General features: G+C 40.7%; 1 protein-coding gene across 1 annotated transcript; it reads left to right on the forward strand.

The window, feature by feature from the left end:
- Positions 1-2041: 2041 nt before the first annotated feature.
- On the forward strand, positions 2042-11950 carry LOC106024263. Its single transcript, XM_013133474.4, has 8 exons — positions 2042-2133; positions 2871-2919; positions 3043-3200; positions 4141-4360; positions 4479-4656; positions 6630-6693; positions 7039-7125; positions 10979-11950. The coding sequence occupies exons 2-8, from the start codon at positions 2883-2885 to the stop codon at positions 11141-11143; spliced, it is 909 nt and encodes a 302-aa protein (XP_012988928.3). The 5' UTR covers positions 2042-2133; positions 2871-2882; the 3' UTR covers positions 11144-11950.
- Positions 11951-15642: the final 3692 nt, after the last annotated feature.

Below are 15642 nucleotides of genomic sequence, written 5' to 3' on the forward strand. Positions count from 1 at the left end.
TCACCAGAAACATATACTGACAATGAAGGATGACTGGAGCCGCGATTCATTTTGACAGTAGGCCTATATCAGCACCATTTTTAGACTTATTTAATACAGCCAATCACAATCCCAATTAAATAACTTAATATTTCTTTAGCCTGGGCATGAAAAAATGACAACCTGCTATATGTTTGATTTTACACGCAAACAACATGTTTTCATTTTATTCATCCACACTTCTTGCCAAGTTTGCGCTGTGGCATATTTATGATGTTTTTTAGTACCTTCTTAAACAAAGTAGCCTATACATGATTAATTCGATTGGCGCGGGTGTTGGTAAGACTACATAGTCATAGCTGGCTAGAATTCTACTGTTGTTATTTAAATAAAGTTATTGATTTTATAAAACAGAAAAGGGTGAGAATAAAAATAATGAAAACAATGTAGAGAGTACCAAATGATTTATACTTCTCTTTAGAGAAATATGACACTCCCGATCTGCAGTGTAATCACAATGTAAAACTGCAATACACATGTTAGGGATTCCATGAAAAAGACAAAAAGACACGACAAAACTGAAATACTTGAATATGTATATATTACATCTATTGAATAGTAACCAGGAGTTGTTGAAGCATTTATTTCCATATTTACAATGTACATTCAAATTATATATATACAATACTGAAAAAGAAAGTATACAGGGTACACATTACAGGTAGGCCTATCAGTTTTCTGTGAAGAAAAATGTAAGAGAAAGAAGTCCTGTTTACAAAAAAGGGTGAAATAAAATAGATTCTTCATGGGAAACCTGTAAGAAAGATCGTAAATATCCTAATACAAAACATGTTAATGTCTGCGATTTGAATTCGTTGTCTGTGGTTTAAACTAGCCACCCAGTCTCGCTTGTGTTAAAACTCACACAGAGAAAACCGCATAGCAAAGACAATAATACAATTGAATTGTATTAAAAAAAGTGACAGAAAGTATAGAATAAAAAATATGTTGCGGTTATAGGGCTACACAACATTAAGCAACAACAAGCTTGATTGACCAATGGACATGGACTTTGGTTTAGGAAGGGAGGATGTTGGCAGTAGGCTATAGCCAACGGCCGACGACCTAATTGATGAAATGTTCGAGAGTGAAAAAAACAATTACAATGTCGCTAGCTAACCAAGGCAACAAAACCCAATGGTGACTATATTACATGTAACCAAACACCTCCAGTCAACATGCCTGGTGGTTTTAGCTAGATGAATGACTACCTTCACTCACCTGTTTTTAGCAGAAAAACAAACCTTCGTCTCATCATCAGAGGTGTTCTTCCTGTTCGTACAGACTAGAGATCCCCGGGTTACTGCGCCCTCAACTGTATGGGATAATATCTACGCACATATATACGTGCGTTCAGTCGTCTGGGTAGGTCGTCTATGACAGTCGACTGAAAGTGTATACTGATGCGTCGTGTATACGGGTATAGGAACGCGTATATACATGTATATACAGTCGCATACGCGGTGGCATGCACATTAGGTCTTTTCAATAGCTTATTAAAGTCCCTTTTCACCTGCCATAGTGCTTGTGTCTTGCCTACTACAACCATGACACTATGCTTCTCCTCACTGTTAAGAGCCTGTGGGGTTAAATCTAACCTAGGACCCCAAAACTGATTCCTGGGGTCTACATTATTAAATAGTCAATCGTGTATCACTTTTCAGCACATTTTTTTAATTATCAGATGGAATAAAAGGAACCTTAGTCAGACAGTGATTAAGGATAGTTACTGGGTTGGTTGGAGGATTTCAAGATTTCTTGTCAATTCCCTTAGTACTATTTAGAATATTTTGGTTGTTGTATCGAAGCAGTTGACTAAACAAAAACATAAGTGTTTTTGCAGCTCTTTATTGATAATATTCATGTGTTTACCATGGCATAAATAAGACAAATTGAGGAAAGCACCTCACAACTATTTTGCAGAAACGAAAAAAGCTCTGTTGAACTGTGCTGACCACAGACACACATCCTTAAAATCTTACCATTTTCACAGTAACAAAGAGGAACATCGACCACAGAGACAGTAAGCTATCCTCTTAGACATCAAACACCAATTACAGACAATTTGCCATATCATCCGAGAGGCAACTACAGGTAAGAGATCACGTTAGTGTTACTAATGTTTGTTAATAGTGACAAACATCATTTACACTGGAAGTATAATGTTTGGCAACATGGCTGTTCTATGTGTAAAGGCCTCACACAGGATTAGGAGACTGAGTACTGTGTATGTTGTGTACTAGTAGTATTCTGTTGTGGTCTGAGTCTAGTATGCACTCATACAGTGCCATACGGAAAGTATTTTCACACCTTGATTTGACAAATCTTTAAATAACTGTTGAGATCCTGGCAGAGCATCGGTAGACAGTAATCTTCAAGTCCTGACACTCAGGGTTTAGGATGTGCGTGTTGGGTGTAGGTGAGCATGCATTAATAAAAAAAAAAAAGTGTTAAAATAATGCTAGAATAAATGTTTACAGATAATGTCTGCACGCTCAGGGCTGATTGACATACTTCACCCAAATAACAAAATTACACATTGGTGTCCTTAGCCTCTAAGCAGTCGAAATCCAAGCTTTGGTTTACAGATGCCCATAGACATACACGCTTACACGATTAGGAAACCAATGCGCCATTTTGGAAATTGGGGTGAACTATTGCTATAATAACATTTACTGCTTTGTTGCCTCTCCATTCAGCTTATAGTATGTGCTTTGAGTTGTTGTCATGGTTAAAGGTGAACTTTGAGCCTTTTCTAGAAGGCAGCTGGTTTTCCCTCCTTATCCAGTTACAGTAACCAATTACCTTTTGTATCTTCTGTACAACGCAAGTATTGTCAAGCAATGAGAGAGAACGCATTCACCACTTCCATTTTCTGCGGTAAGCTTATTATATTTTCATGTGGGTTCTGGTTTGTCAAAACCTGTTTGCGTGTACATATGCAAGTTCTATAAACAAGAATAACAGTCATTTTTTCCCTTACGCCTGTCTCTGTGTGTTCAGTATCCACTCTGTGTAGTTCTCTGTGTTGTGTGGTGACCAGCCCAGCGCAGAATGTTCAAGAGGGCTCTAACGTCCATCTCTCCTGCATCCTTGCGCAGTGTTTCAGAAGTGTGGATCATCGCCAACTCACTGTGGAGTGGGAGTTTCACAAACCATTGGAATGTTGACTTCTTGCAGTAATATTATGTCACGTGTTGTGTTTACTTATACAGTGGGGAGAACAAGTATTTGATACACTGCCGATTTTGCAGGTTTTCCTACTTACAAAGCATGTAGAGGTCTGTAATGTTTATCATAGGTACACTTCTACTCTGAGAGACGGAATCTAAAACAAAAATCCAGGAAATCACATTGTATGATTAATTTGCATTTTATTGCATGACATAAGTATTTGATCACCTACCAACCAGTAAGAATTCTGGCTCTCACAGACCTGTTAGTTTCTTTAAGAAGCCCTCCTGTTCTCCACTCATTACCTGTATTAACTGCACCTGTTTGAACTTGTTACCTATATAAAAGACACCTGTCCACACATTCAATCAAACAGACTCCAACCTCTCCACAATGGCCAAGACCAGAGAGCTGTATAAAATTGTAGACATGCACAAGGCTGGGATGGGCTACAGGACAATAGGCAAGCAGCTTGGTGAGAAGGCAACAACTGTTGGCGCAATTATTAGAAAATGAAAGAAGTTCAAGATCTCCGTCGGTCAATCTCCCTCGGTCTGGGGCTCCATGCAAGATCTCACCACAGAACTACAGGAGTGGGCCAAAATCCCTGCTGCAGTGTGTGCAAACCTGTTCAAGAACTACAGGACACGTATGATCTCTGTAATTGCAAACAAAGTATTCTGTACCAAATATTAAGTTCTGCTTTTCTGATGTATCAAATACTTTTTATACTTAAATACTTTTTATACACTCACAATTGAAGAGTACCTATGATAAAAATTACAGACCTCTACATGCTTTTAAAGTGGGAAAACCTGCAAAATTGGCAGTGTATCAAATACTTGTTCTCCCCACTGTATATAGCGACAGTATATAGCACAGGAGTCTGTGTATTTGTACTTTAACTGTGCTCATCTATAAATGCAGGATGAGAAAGAGGCCACTCTCATCTATCACTACCAAGAACGGACTGTGATCATTAATGCCAGAGTGGTTCTGGTGGGGAACATCTCTGAAGGGGACTTCTCGATCCTGCTAACTTCAGTGACAGTCCAAGATAGTGGCACTTACGTGTGTCGCCTACACCCTTCACCCGAAGATCCAGTCATCCATAAGAATTACACAGAGCTCAAAGTAAAAATGTCAGGTAAACTTGTGACAAGTGAAGCATTAACTTAAGTTTTATGTAAGTAGATTATGTAAAATATTCATAAAATGGATATGCAAAAAAGGGCTATTTCAATTAAAATATATGTATATACTAGTTCCCCCCAAAACAAGATCTAGGAGTCAACCGGAAGACGCACAGAAACTCGGTGTAACCTATCATGCTTGGCTGTTGCCATCTACTTGTGTGCTTGGTCTGTTGTGCCTGGTGGGCGGAGCCAAAGTTGGAATGTGGGCATCTCGCAGAAGGTCACAACCACAACAAGATGACCAGAGGTGAGATATTTCTGAGGAGGGGTTCAGTTGGTTTTTGGGGGAATAATGAACTTAACTGGTTCAATGGCGACCTTCAAAATGTATGAGTATGAATGCTAATGCAGTGTAATGAGAAATGTCTGAGGAACAGGCCCCACCAAGTCTCCAACACACCCTTGGTGATGTTATTCAGTGGTCCTGCATTACATTTGCTTCTCTAAAGATCTGGCCCCACCAAGTCTCCAACAGACCCCTTTATCATGTTAATCAGAGTCCTGGGTAACATTTGCTTCTCTAAAGATTTGGAACACCAGGTGTGGGCCATCAGCCCCACCTTCCTCTGCTCACCTGAAGAGGTAGGAAACTCTGAGCAAACTGGACTGTAACTAAATTCATGATATTGTGGACATTTATCTGTAGTGTTTGGATTTTCCCTGCTCCCCATGAATGGCAGAATAGGCTGATATGCTTTATTGTATGGGTTATGGGTCAAACTTCACAAGAACATTTTAGAAATTCAAAAACCCTTTAATGATGGAAACCATTTTGAGGACCATTACGTCGCCCGGTATGGCGCAGCCAGGGCCCCACCCTGGAGCCATTCCCCACGGGGTCCGGCCGGGCTCAGCCCGAAGGAGCGACGTGTGGCCGCCTTCCCGTGGGCTCACCACCTACAGGAGGGACCATAAGGGGTCGGTGAGTAGAGGATCGGGCGGCAGTCGAAGGCGGGGGCCTCGACAACCCGATCCCCAGTAATGCGGTCGATGTATCGGTCTGTCGTGGTGAAGAAAGAGCTGAGCCGCAAGGCGAAGTTCTCGATTTACCGGTCAATCTACGTTCCTACTCTCACCTATGGTCATGAGCTTTGGGTCATGACCGAAAGGACAAGATCCCGGATACAGGCGGCCGAAATGAGCTTTCTCCGCAGGGTGGCTGGGCGATCCCTTAAAGAGGGTGAAAAGCTTGGTCACCCGGGAGGAGCTCAGAGTAGAGCCGCTGCTCCTCCTCATCAAGAGGGGTCAGCTGAGGTGGCTTGGGCATCTGTTTCGGATGCCTCCAGAACGCCTTCCTGGGAAGGTGTTCTGGTCCCGTCCCACCGGGAGGAGACCCCGGGGAAGACCTAGGACACGCTGGAGGGACTATGTCTCCCGGCTGGCCTGGGAACGCCTCGGTGTCCCCCCGGAAGAACTGGAGGAAGTGTCTAGGGAGAGGGAAGTCTGGGCATCTCTGCTTAGACTGCTGCCCCTGCGACCCGGCCCCAGATAAGCAGAAGAAGATGAATGAATGAATTGTGGAAGTGCGATCTGAGACACACAGGAAAATCAACTATATTAAAAAATATATATATTCTGGCGAGAATGGACCAGCAAGTGTGGGTTAGAGTTTTTACAGCCGCTGTATAGTACTTTGCTCACCTTTGAATGGATTTTTGAAGCATGTGCGCAACGTAAAATCACAAACATTTTGGTTCAGATACTCTGACTTTGAGAATTGATGGATAAACAAAGAAGTGTGATGACATGATGCTATGTGACCCAGGTACTCGGCAGTACCTGCATCTTCTGCGGCATGCATGTGTTTCTCCCTGTGCCACTCACAATTTCAAAGCTCCTTGAGAGGAATGTTAAGCATAGACAACTTGACCAACTGAATAGCCTAGCGAAAGTAGGATATGGGGTTGACTGATTTTGCTTATGATTATTCATGGTTTACTAATTTACTCATTACTCAACATTTTTATGCATAACAATTTTACATTAAATGATAGACAATGCATAACCATAGGCTGCCAGGACTTAGATCCACCTGTCTCTCATTTGGCTCACCCCATTCTACGCCTGGTGCTGACAGAGACCATAAGGTGGACAAACCTGAGAGAAAAAAGATAGAGTATACTGTAGTAAAAAAAGGTTTGTGCAGAGAAAACACATCGGAGACATGTGAGGGTGTACTAAACCATTGACAATTTTACCTTTTGTTTTATGTTCTTGCAGTCACATCAAGATAGACACATACATTGAATACACACTGGATGGAGAGAAGGTAACTGGAGAGAAGGTAACTGTTGGACACAATTTGACAAAACAAACATGCAAATGAACAGACCTATATGCAAAACCCAGTCTTTTTCCCCCTGGGGGCTGTGTTCGGACCCCTAGTATGTGTGTACTAGCAAAAACGTCCTGTTTGACCGAGAAAAGTAATAAGAATCAGAACCTCTTAGCAAGATGTGTACAACACTCACGGGCTCGATATCTCTCTATCTGTCTGTCTCATTACTTCGTGCTGCTCCCTGCATACCCAGTCGATAAATCCCTAATAACCAATCTCTACGTTCTGCATCAGTGTCTTCAACCACTCTAATATCAAAATGTTTAATGGACTGTATCTACCACAACACAGGACACCAACGACTATGACACACTCCAGAGGTTCAGAGCCCCACCCCCTCCAACACCTTATGAAGGACAAGGCATCTACGTTACCATGGTGAGCACGGAAAAACAAGATTGTTGAAGCAAAATGTGAAATATACAGGTGCTGGTCATAAAATGTGAATATCATCAAAAAGTTGATTTATTTCAGTAATTCCATTCAAAAAGTGAAACTTGTATAATGAATACATTCATTCCACACAGACTGATATATTTCAAGTGTTTATTTCTTTTAATTTTGATGATTATAACTGACAACTAATGAAAACCCCAAATTCAGTATCTCAGAAAATTTGAATATTGTAAAAAGGTTCAATATTGAAGACACCTGGTGCCACACTCTAATCAGCTAATTAACCCAAAACACCTGCAAAGGCCTTTAAATGGTCTCTCAGTCTAGTTCTGTAGGCAACACAATCATGGGGAAGACTGCTGACTTGACAGCTGTCCAAAAGACGACCATTGACACCTTGCACAAGGAGGGCAAGACACAAAAGGTCATAGCTAAAGAGGCTGGCTGTTCACAGAGCTCTGTGTCCAAGCACATTAACAGAGAGGCGAAGGGAAGGAAAAAATGTGGTAGGAAAAAGTGTACAAGCAATAGGGATAATCCTCCCTGGGAGAGGATTGTGAAACAAAACCCATTCAAAAATGTGGGGGAGATTCACAGAGAGTGGACTGCAGCTGGACTCAGTGCTTCAAGAACCACCACGCACAGACATATGCAAGATATGGGTTTCAGCTGTTGCATTCCTTATGTCAAGCCACTCTTGAACCAGACACAGAGTCAGAAGCGTCACGCATGGGCTAAAGACAAAAAGGACTGGACTGCTGCTGAGTTATGTTCCCTGATGAAAGTAAATTTTGCATTTCCTTTGGAAATCAAGGTCCCAGAGTCTGGAGGAAGAGATGAGAGGCACAGAATCCACGTTGCTTGAAGTCCAGTGTAAAGTTTCCACAGTCAGTGATGGTTTGGGGTGCCATGTCATCTGCTGGTGTTGGTCCACTGTGTTTTCTGAGGTCCAAGGTCAACGCAGCCATCTACCAGGAAGTTTTAGAGCACTTCATGCTTCCTGCTGTTGACCAACTTTATGGAGATGCAGATTTCATTTTCCAACAGGACTTGGCACCTGCACACAGTGCCAAAGCTACCAGTACCTGGTTTAAGTACCATGGTATCCCTGTTCTTAATTGGCCAGCAAACTCACCTGACCTTAACCCTATAGAAAGTCTATGGGGTATTGTGAAGAGGAAGATGCGATACGCCAGGCCCAACAATGCAGAAGAGCTGAAGGCCACTATCAGAGCAACCTGGGCTCTCATAACACCTGAGCAGTGCCACAGACTGATCAACTCCATGCCAACGCCGCATTTCTGCAGTAATTCAGGCAAATGGAGCCCCAACTAAGTATTGAGTGCTGTACATGCTCATACTTTTCATGTTCATACTTTTCAGTTGGCCAACATTTCAAAAAATCTTTTTTTTGTATTGGTCTTAAGTAATATTCAAATTTTCTGAAATACTGAATTTCAGATTTTCATTAGTTGTCAGTTATAATCATCACAATTAAAAGAAATAAACACTTGAAATATATCAGTCTGTGTGTAATGAATGAATATAATATAAAAGTTTCACTTTTTTAATGGAATTACTGAAATAAATCAACTTTTTGATGATATTCCAATTTTATGACCAGCACCTGCATATTCCACGTGAAAGCTACTTGAATTGCAAGCAACAACATTTAAATTTTTTAAAAGCCATAGCAATAGTTGTTTTTCATACCAGGTTTCAACTCATGTCAACCTGTTCCCATGTCCCTGTACTCCAGTCATCTTGAGTACAGGGACATTTACATTGAATGAAGGGTCTCTCACTCTCTCACTTGAGTAACTTACTTAGGTTTATTGTATTTGTAGTTTTGGTTAAAGGAAAAGATAGCTATTTTTGAACCTGTGGCCTATTTACAGATTATCTAGCACGATCTTAGTTCATAGAGAAATTTTTCTTCCCGAAGATAATTTCATTGAGGTTATCCGATTTTTCCTGCAGTCTCTCTCTAGGCTAAAATGGAACTGAACGGGGCAACCGAGGTAGCTTTCAAAAATAGATGATATGATCCGTTTGCATGTTTTCCAAAATGAGAAGGCCATGGTGTATTGATGTCTTCATTTCTTCTCCAGAAAAATATACGGATATTTATCAAAATGTTTTGAGAGTGCAGTCCCCTATTGTTTTAATACATTTAAATCTAGCTAATTTTCTATAAGACAGAATGTTATGAGTCAGGGAAAATAACTGACATGGCCATTCCCAACAGTATCAAAATCATGCCAATGCTCCGTAGTAGTAATAATTTCAGCACCTCCCCATACTATTCCTGCAGAAAGGGACTTACGGCAAGAATTATCCAAATAGCTATTGCATGACTACTTACAGAATTGAGAGTTGTCTGTTTGGTCCCTCTGGCCTCTGCCTCTTCTTCCAGTTTCTTTGGGGATGTGGAAGGTTTCCAAAACTACCCGGTTGATAAAAGCCTGTTGCACACGCTGGAGCCGATTGAGCCTCATCCACGGACACATCAAGGTTCTCAATGGCATTAGGTAGCAATAAATCCCACTCCTAACGTGAGCTACAGTTTTGTAAACAAAGCCGTTTGCTGGATATATCCACCTTGCAGACAGATTTGTGTCGGTTTACCAGTAGCTAATAGAACTTGTTGGCATTTTCGTTTGTGCTACAGTAGTAGTCTATACTAGCCAATGTGAGCTACAGTTTTGTAAACAAAGCCGGTTGCCAGATAAATCCTCCTCAATGACTGATTTGCATCAGTTTACCAGCAGCTAATATAACTTTTTGGCATTTTAGTTTGAGCTAGTAGTTTTACTAGCTAATGTGAGCTACAGTTTTGTAAACAAAGCCGTTTGCTGGATAAATCCTCCTCGCAGACAGATTTGAGTCAATTTACCAGCAGCTTATAGAACCTGTTGACATTTTTGTTTGCGCTAGTAGTCAATACTAGCTAACGTGAGTTACATTTGGGTAAACAAAGCCGGTTACGGATACAGCCTCCAAACAGACAATCATCTGCACGGCAGCTGCTTATACACTTTCCAGAAAGAATAAACCGTGATAACCATTGAAACAATTCTAGTTTTGGCACAACAATTTGTCAGAGTACATGCGGAGAACTATATCAATAAACCCTGGCCCTCCTGTTTTGGAAAAACAAATATATAATACTTTCGAACACTATATCGGTTGCTCTGTTCACTTCCAATGCAGCCCGGAGAGATGCTTCCCTTTAAAAGAATCAAATAACCTCAAAACTGCAATAGTTCCCAAAAAAAATCTCTACAGTCCAGGATTATGCTAGATAGTCTGAAAACATGCCCCAGGTTAAAAAACAGCAAACCTTTCCTTTAACTATGACATCTCTCTTTGCTCCTCTCCATGTACAGAAGTTTCTTTTTCAAATGCGCCCCACTCCAGGGATACAACCTCGCTAGTCATGTGACCCCCATGACGCCACAACTCGTGTTTAAATGCTTGTCTACAGCAGTGTAAATCCTTGTCTACAGCAGTATAAATGTGTGTGTACAGCAGTTTGTTTTATGTTAGTAGGGTTCACACACACAATATCTGAATTTGCAGAGCTACAGTAGAGAGCAAATTGATGGCGCAAATTAAAATCGTATTACAGCACCACGTTTGGGGTCCCCTTCAGGAATCACTCTTGAGAAATGTCTTGTAATTGCCTCCCTCCAAAGGGGAGATGAACATAAAGCCAAGTCAATAATAATGTCTTGATATTACAAAGGCTTTTTGAACTCTTGACCATGTGCGTGCTCATGTCTGAAGTACTTTGTCAAAATAACCTCTTATTTCTCTGCTTCCTGCCTCTCAGCATGGCACACCGACCATGGTTCCAAAGGTTCATCCCCAGCCTCCGTCACATCCATGCAGAAAGACTATTCCAGAGGAGTGGCTTCAGCAGGAGACGCCCCCAGGAGGGATCAGCGGGGGCGCAATTGTAACTGGGGGCGTTTGCAACACATTGAGTATCTCATAAATCATACCCAATGAATTGAATTTGCCACAGTTGGACTCAAGTCAAGTGCTAGAGACAGCTCACATATGATCAAAGAAAACCGGATGCAGCTGAAATACATTTGAAGTGCCATTGAGCTATTATTGCACACAATTTACTGGGTATTATGTGGAAGTTGGTTGTAAAATTGTTAAAAACAATTATAAATTGTCTGTAATCCAAAAATACATGGAGAAAGTAAAAGGGTCTGAAGATGCCTCAGCATCAGACCAACAACCCTGAATCCAGGCCAATGCATCTGTAACAACCAAATGCTCCTGAATCCAGGCCAATGCCCCTGTAACACCCAACTGCTCCTGAATGCAGGCCAATGCCCCTGTAACACCCAACTGCTCCTGAACGCAGGCCAATGCCCCTGTAACACCCAACTGCTCCTGAACGCAGGCAAATGCCCCTGTAACACCCAACTGCTCCTGAAAGCAGGCCAATGACCCTGTAACACCCAACTGCCCCTGAAGCCAGGCCAATGCCCCTGTAACACCCAACCGCCCCTGAATGCAGGCCAATGCCCATGTAACACCCCTGAACCCAGCCCAATGTAAAACCCTACTGCCCCTGAAAATATACATACCAAGTAGTAGGAGTAATAAGAAAAAAAATATTTTGATTTACAATGGATTACACCTTTAAAGTAAGTCACGCCAAACAATATTTTGTTTTCATCTACTCTGTTTACTCCCTTTTTTGCTTACTATGTATTCTGTTACCTACCTATTCTGTTAATGAAAAGACAAGAGAATTGTGAAAACCCCTCCTCTTTTACTGCTCGAGTGGTTGTGGTCTACAGTGGATATAAAAAGTCTACACACCCCTGTTAAAATGATGTAAATTTTTTGGACAAAGATAAATCATCTCAGAACTGTTTCCATTTTTAATGTGACCTTTAATGTGAACAAATCTATTGAAAAACAAACTGAAATATTTGAGGGAGAAAACCTTACAATAACCTGATTGCCTAAGTGTGCACACCCTCATATAACTGGGGATGTGGCTGTGTTCAGAATGAACCGATCACATTCAAACTCATGTTAAATAGAAGTCATTACACACCTGCCATTATTTAAAGTAACTCTGATTAATCACAAATACATTTCGGCTGTTCTAGTAGGATTTTCCTGATGTTTTCTTAGCTGCATCTCAGAGCAAAAGCCATGGTCTGCAGAGAGCTTCGAAAGCATAAGAGGGATCTCATTGTTGAAAGATATCAGTCAGGAGAAGGGTACAACAGAATTTCCAAAGCATTAGATATACCATAGAACACAGTGAAGACAGTCATCATCAAGTGGAGAAAATATGGCACAACAGAGACATGACCAAGAACTGGATGTCCCTCCAAAATCTATGAAAAGACGAGAAGAAAACTGGTCTGGGAGGCTTCCAAGAGGCCTACAGCAACATTAAAGGAACAGCAGGAATTTCTGGCAAGTACTGGCTGTTTGCTACATGTGACAACAATATCCCGTATTCTTCATATGAATGGGCTATGGGGTAGGGTGGCAAGACGGAAGCCTTTTCTTACAAAGAAAAACATCCAAGCCCGGCTGAAGTTTGCAAAAACCAACATCAAGTCCCCCAAAAGCACGTGGAAAAATGTGTTATGGTCTGATGAAACCAAGGTTGAACCTTTTGGCCATAATTCCAAAAGGTATTTTTGGTGCAAAAACAACACTACACATCACCCAAAGAACACCATACCCACAGTGAAGCATGGTGGTGGCAGCATCATGATTTTGGTCTGTATTTCTTCAGCTGGAACTGGGGCCTTAGTCAGGGTGGAGGGAATTAAAAGATCTAAATACCAGTCAATTTTGGCACAGAAACTTCAGGCATCCATTAGAAAGCTGAAGATGAAGAGGAAGTTCACCTTTCAGCATGACAACGACCCAAAGCACACATCCAAATCCATAAAAGCATGGCTTCACCAGAAGAAGATAAACATTATGGAATGGCCCAGCCAGAGCCCAGACCTGAATCCAGTTGAACATCTGTGGGGTGATCTGAAGAGGGCTGTGCATTGGAGATGTCCTCGCAATCTGACAGATTTGGAGCGCTTTTACAAAGAAGAGTGGGCAAATATTGCCACGTCAAGATTATTATCTATTTGTTGCTAATTCAGAGCCAGTAGCGTGGCTGATCTTGTTTTCTTACGTTTGAATGTGGCTAGCTTTTTGCAGTGAGTGTAGGTATGGATGAATATGGCCCAGCTGTCAGCCCTGGCTCTGATCTCAATCGAAAAATATGCAGCACTTTTTTTTTCTCTGACAGCATATACTCTCCATGGTCTTGAAACAATGTGAGTAGTAATGTGGTTGAACTTATTCCGCCATTTTTTTAGTTTTTTTTTTTTTTTTTTAAATAACCCTATGTTATTCTACCAAGGTTTCTGCTATCAATATTTGCAACCATAATGTACGTTTACTGCTTCCATGAGCCAAAGCCAAGGTGTGGCTTGGGACCGTTTTGACTTTGTCATCCAAGAATTGCTTCTCCTACATACAGTAGGTCTGCAAAAGAAAAGTCATGCTCTGTATAGCCAGGCGTCAGATAGACGTCATAGTCACGGTTTGCCTCGGAGTCAAAATACAATTTCAAAAAGTCAAACTGTAAATAAACAACATTGGTCTTGGAGAGTTATGCAGCAAAGTAAAATAATTGAGACAAGCAGACAACTTTAGAAACCTTTAAAAAACCAACAACACTATTATAATGAAAACCTTACATCTGCATCTACCTCTGTCTCAGTTTTAAAATTTTTGTTAATTTGCATCTGCTCTTAAAGCATCTTGACTCCATTTCTTTAATGGTTGCTTTCTCATCAGTGTGATGTGGAGATTCATGGAAGGGCTTCAGCTGCTAAAGGCTACCTAATCTCTAACAGACACAGACACATCTACATTTAACATCTGTTGGAGAAGCAACGCTACAGCCCTGGCTTTTCCATATTTGCTGTGTGCATTCAAAATATTTGTCTAATTATATAAAGGCAAGTCCAAAATTTTTGTGAAAAGATTAAAACTTTACATGAAAACCGCTGCCAAAATGATCACTGGTACCCTGTGAGGTTTTGTCATACTGTTGATACTATAGCAGGAATGCTGTAATCTGAATGACTGGCTCGCATTGACCAGGGACAAGATTACTCAATCCTGTCAATCATTCCACGAGGCATCGTTCCTCTCCTGCTTCTTTATTTATGTTGTCTCTATATTCATCACTTCCCTCTATCTCTCTCTACAGTAGATAGTCACTTGTAAACCACTGTGCTTAGCTAACCAATTAGAACATTGCTAGCAACATCTCTCTACCTTCTTGACTGTTTCATCTACATCGTTGCATCCTCATCCATGACACCTTACACAACTATTTCTAACTCCCATATTACATGTCTCCCTTGTTTTCCATAATAGGTCTATTGATGACTGGTGTGGAGGGGAAGGGTCGCGGTATAATTTTATTGTTTTGTTTTTCTACCACGACCGCATTATTTTCAAAACGATCTATCGTGAGAGACCGCCTATGAACACATTTTCATACTTCACTCTTTTGTGTGTCTGTTCATACTATTACCCTGAATGGAAATATCACATGAAAAGTACATTATGTTAAATGCTAAAAGAACCACTATTTGTCTATATTTTTCTTACTATTTTAGATTGTTGAAATGGTACAGTCTGTGGAAAGACAACAAAGTGGGCCAATGTTAAGGCTTTAATAATGCTAAACATTTTATAATCCTATTTGGCATAAACTAAAAAGCCCTGCGGTCTTCTGTCCATAGGCTTTGTTAAAAGGTTATCAGTAGTATTAATTCAGCTTGTGTTCAACTGCTGCACACTTATACTAACATGTGCATTTTCAGGCAAATTGTTCAGAATTTGCCCATGTATATTATTGATGATCTACATGTTTGATGCTGTCTTAAACCTTTAAAATGCAGTTCCACTCTCAACTAAGAGAAATATGTCAATGTACTACAGATTAAATTATTGCCAGTGTCTGTAAGTTGTGGCTAAATAAGGTAGTGGTTATTAATCATGATGTTAATGATCGACATATCTTATTTTCATGCGAATGCTTAACGAATGTTATAAACAAAAACTCTACACAATTTTAAAAAATGCAAGCATGGACCCATACACAAACTAACCTGGCCAGTAACTTTGGTTTTAATGGATGTTGGGGGGCAACATCTGATGTCATCTGAAGCTTATTTCCCACTTATCCCTTATGCACACTTACATTAAAAAAAATTGCAAATGTGAAAAAGAGAATGTGTTTATTAATCTGTCTCTGTGAGACAACTAACTACAGATGACAAACAAAGATGAAAAGCATACAAAAGCATTGTGGCATCACTGACCTGTCCTTCCATGATCCTACACATTTCTTCTGTTGTTCTGTCTTATGTTGTATGTCCTCCCATTCTGTGTGACTTCAACAAAACACTGTCTCCTTTTCTT

The sequence above is a fragment of the Esox lucius genome, chromosome 1 (genome assembly GCF_011004845.1).
Source record: "Esox lucius isolate fEsoLuc1 chromosome 1, fEsoLuc1.pri, whole genome shotgun sequence".
NCBI lineage: Eukaryota > Metazoa > Chordata > Actinopteri > Esociformes > Esocidae > Esox > Esox lucius.

Bases quoted from the DNA above. Each gene is read 5' to 3' on its own strand.
- LOC106024263 (XM_013133474.4), top strand. From the start codon at position 2,883: ATGAGAGAGAACGCATTCACCACTTCCATTTTCTGCG. The intron at 2,920-3,042 runs GTAAGCTTATTA...CTGTGTGTTCAG, and splicing joins CACCACTTCCATTTTCTGCG to TATCCACTCTGTGTAGTTCT. The intron at 6,694-7,038 runs GTAACTGTTGGA...ACCACAACACAG, and splicing joins AGAAGGTAACTGGAGAGAAG to GACACCAACGACTATGACAC.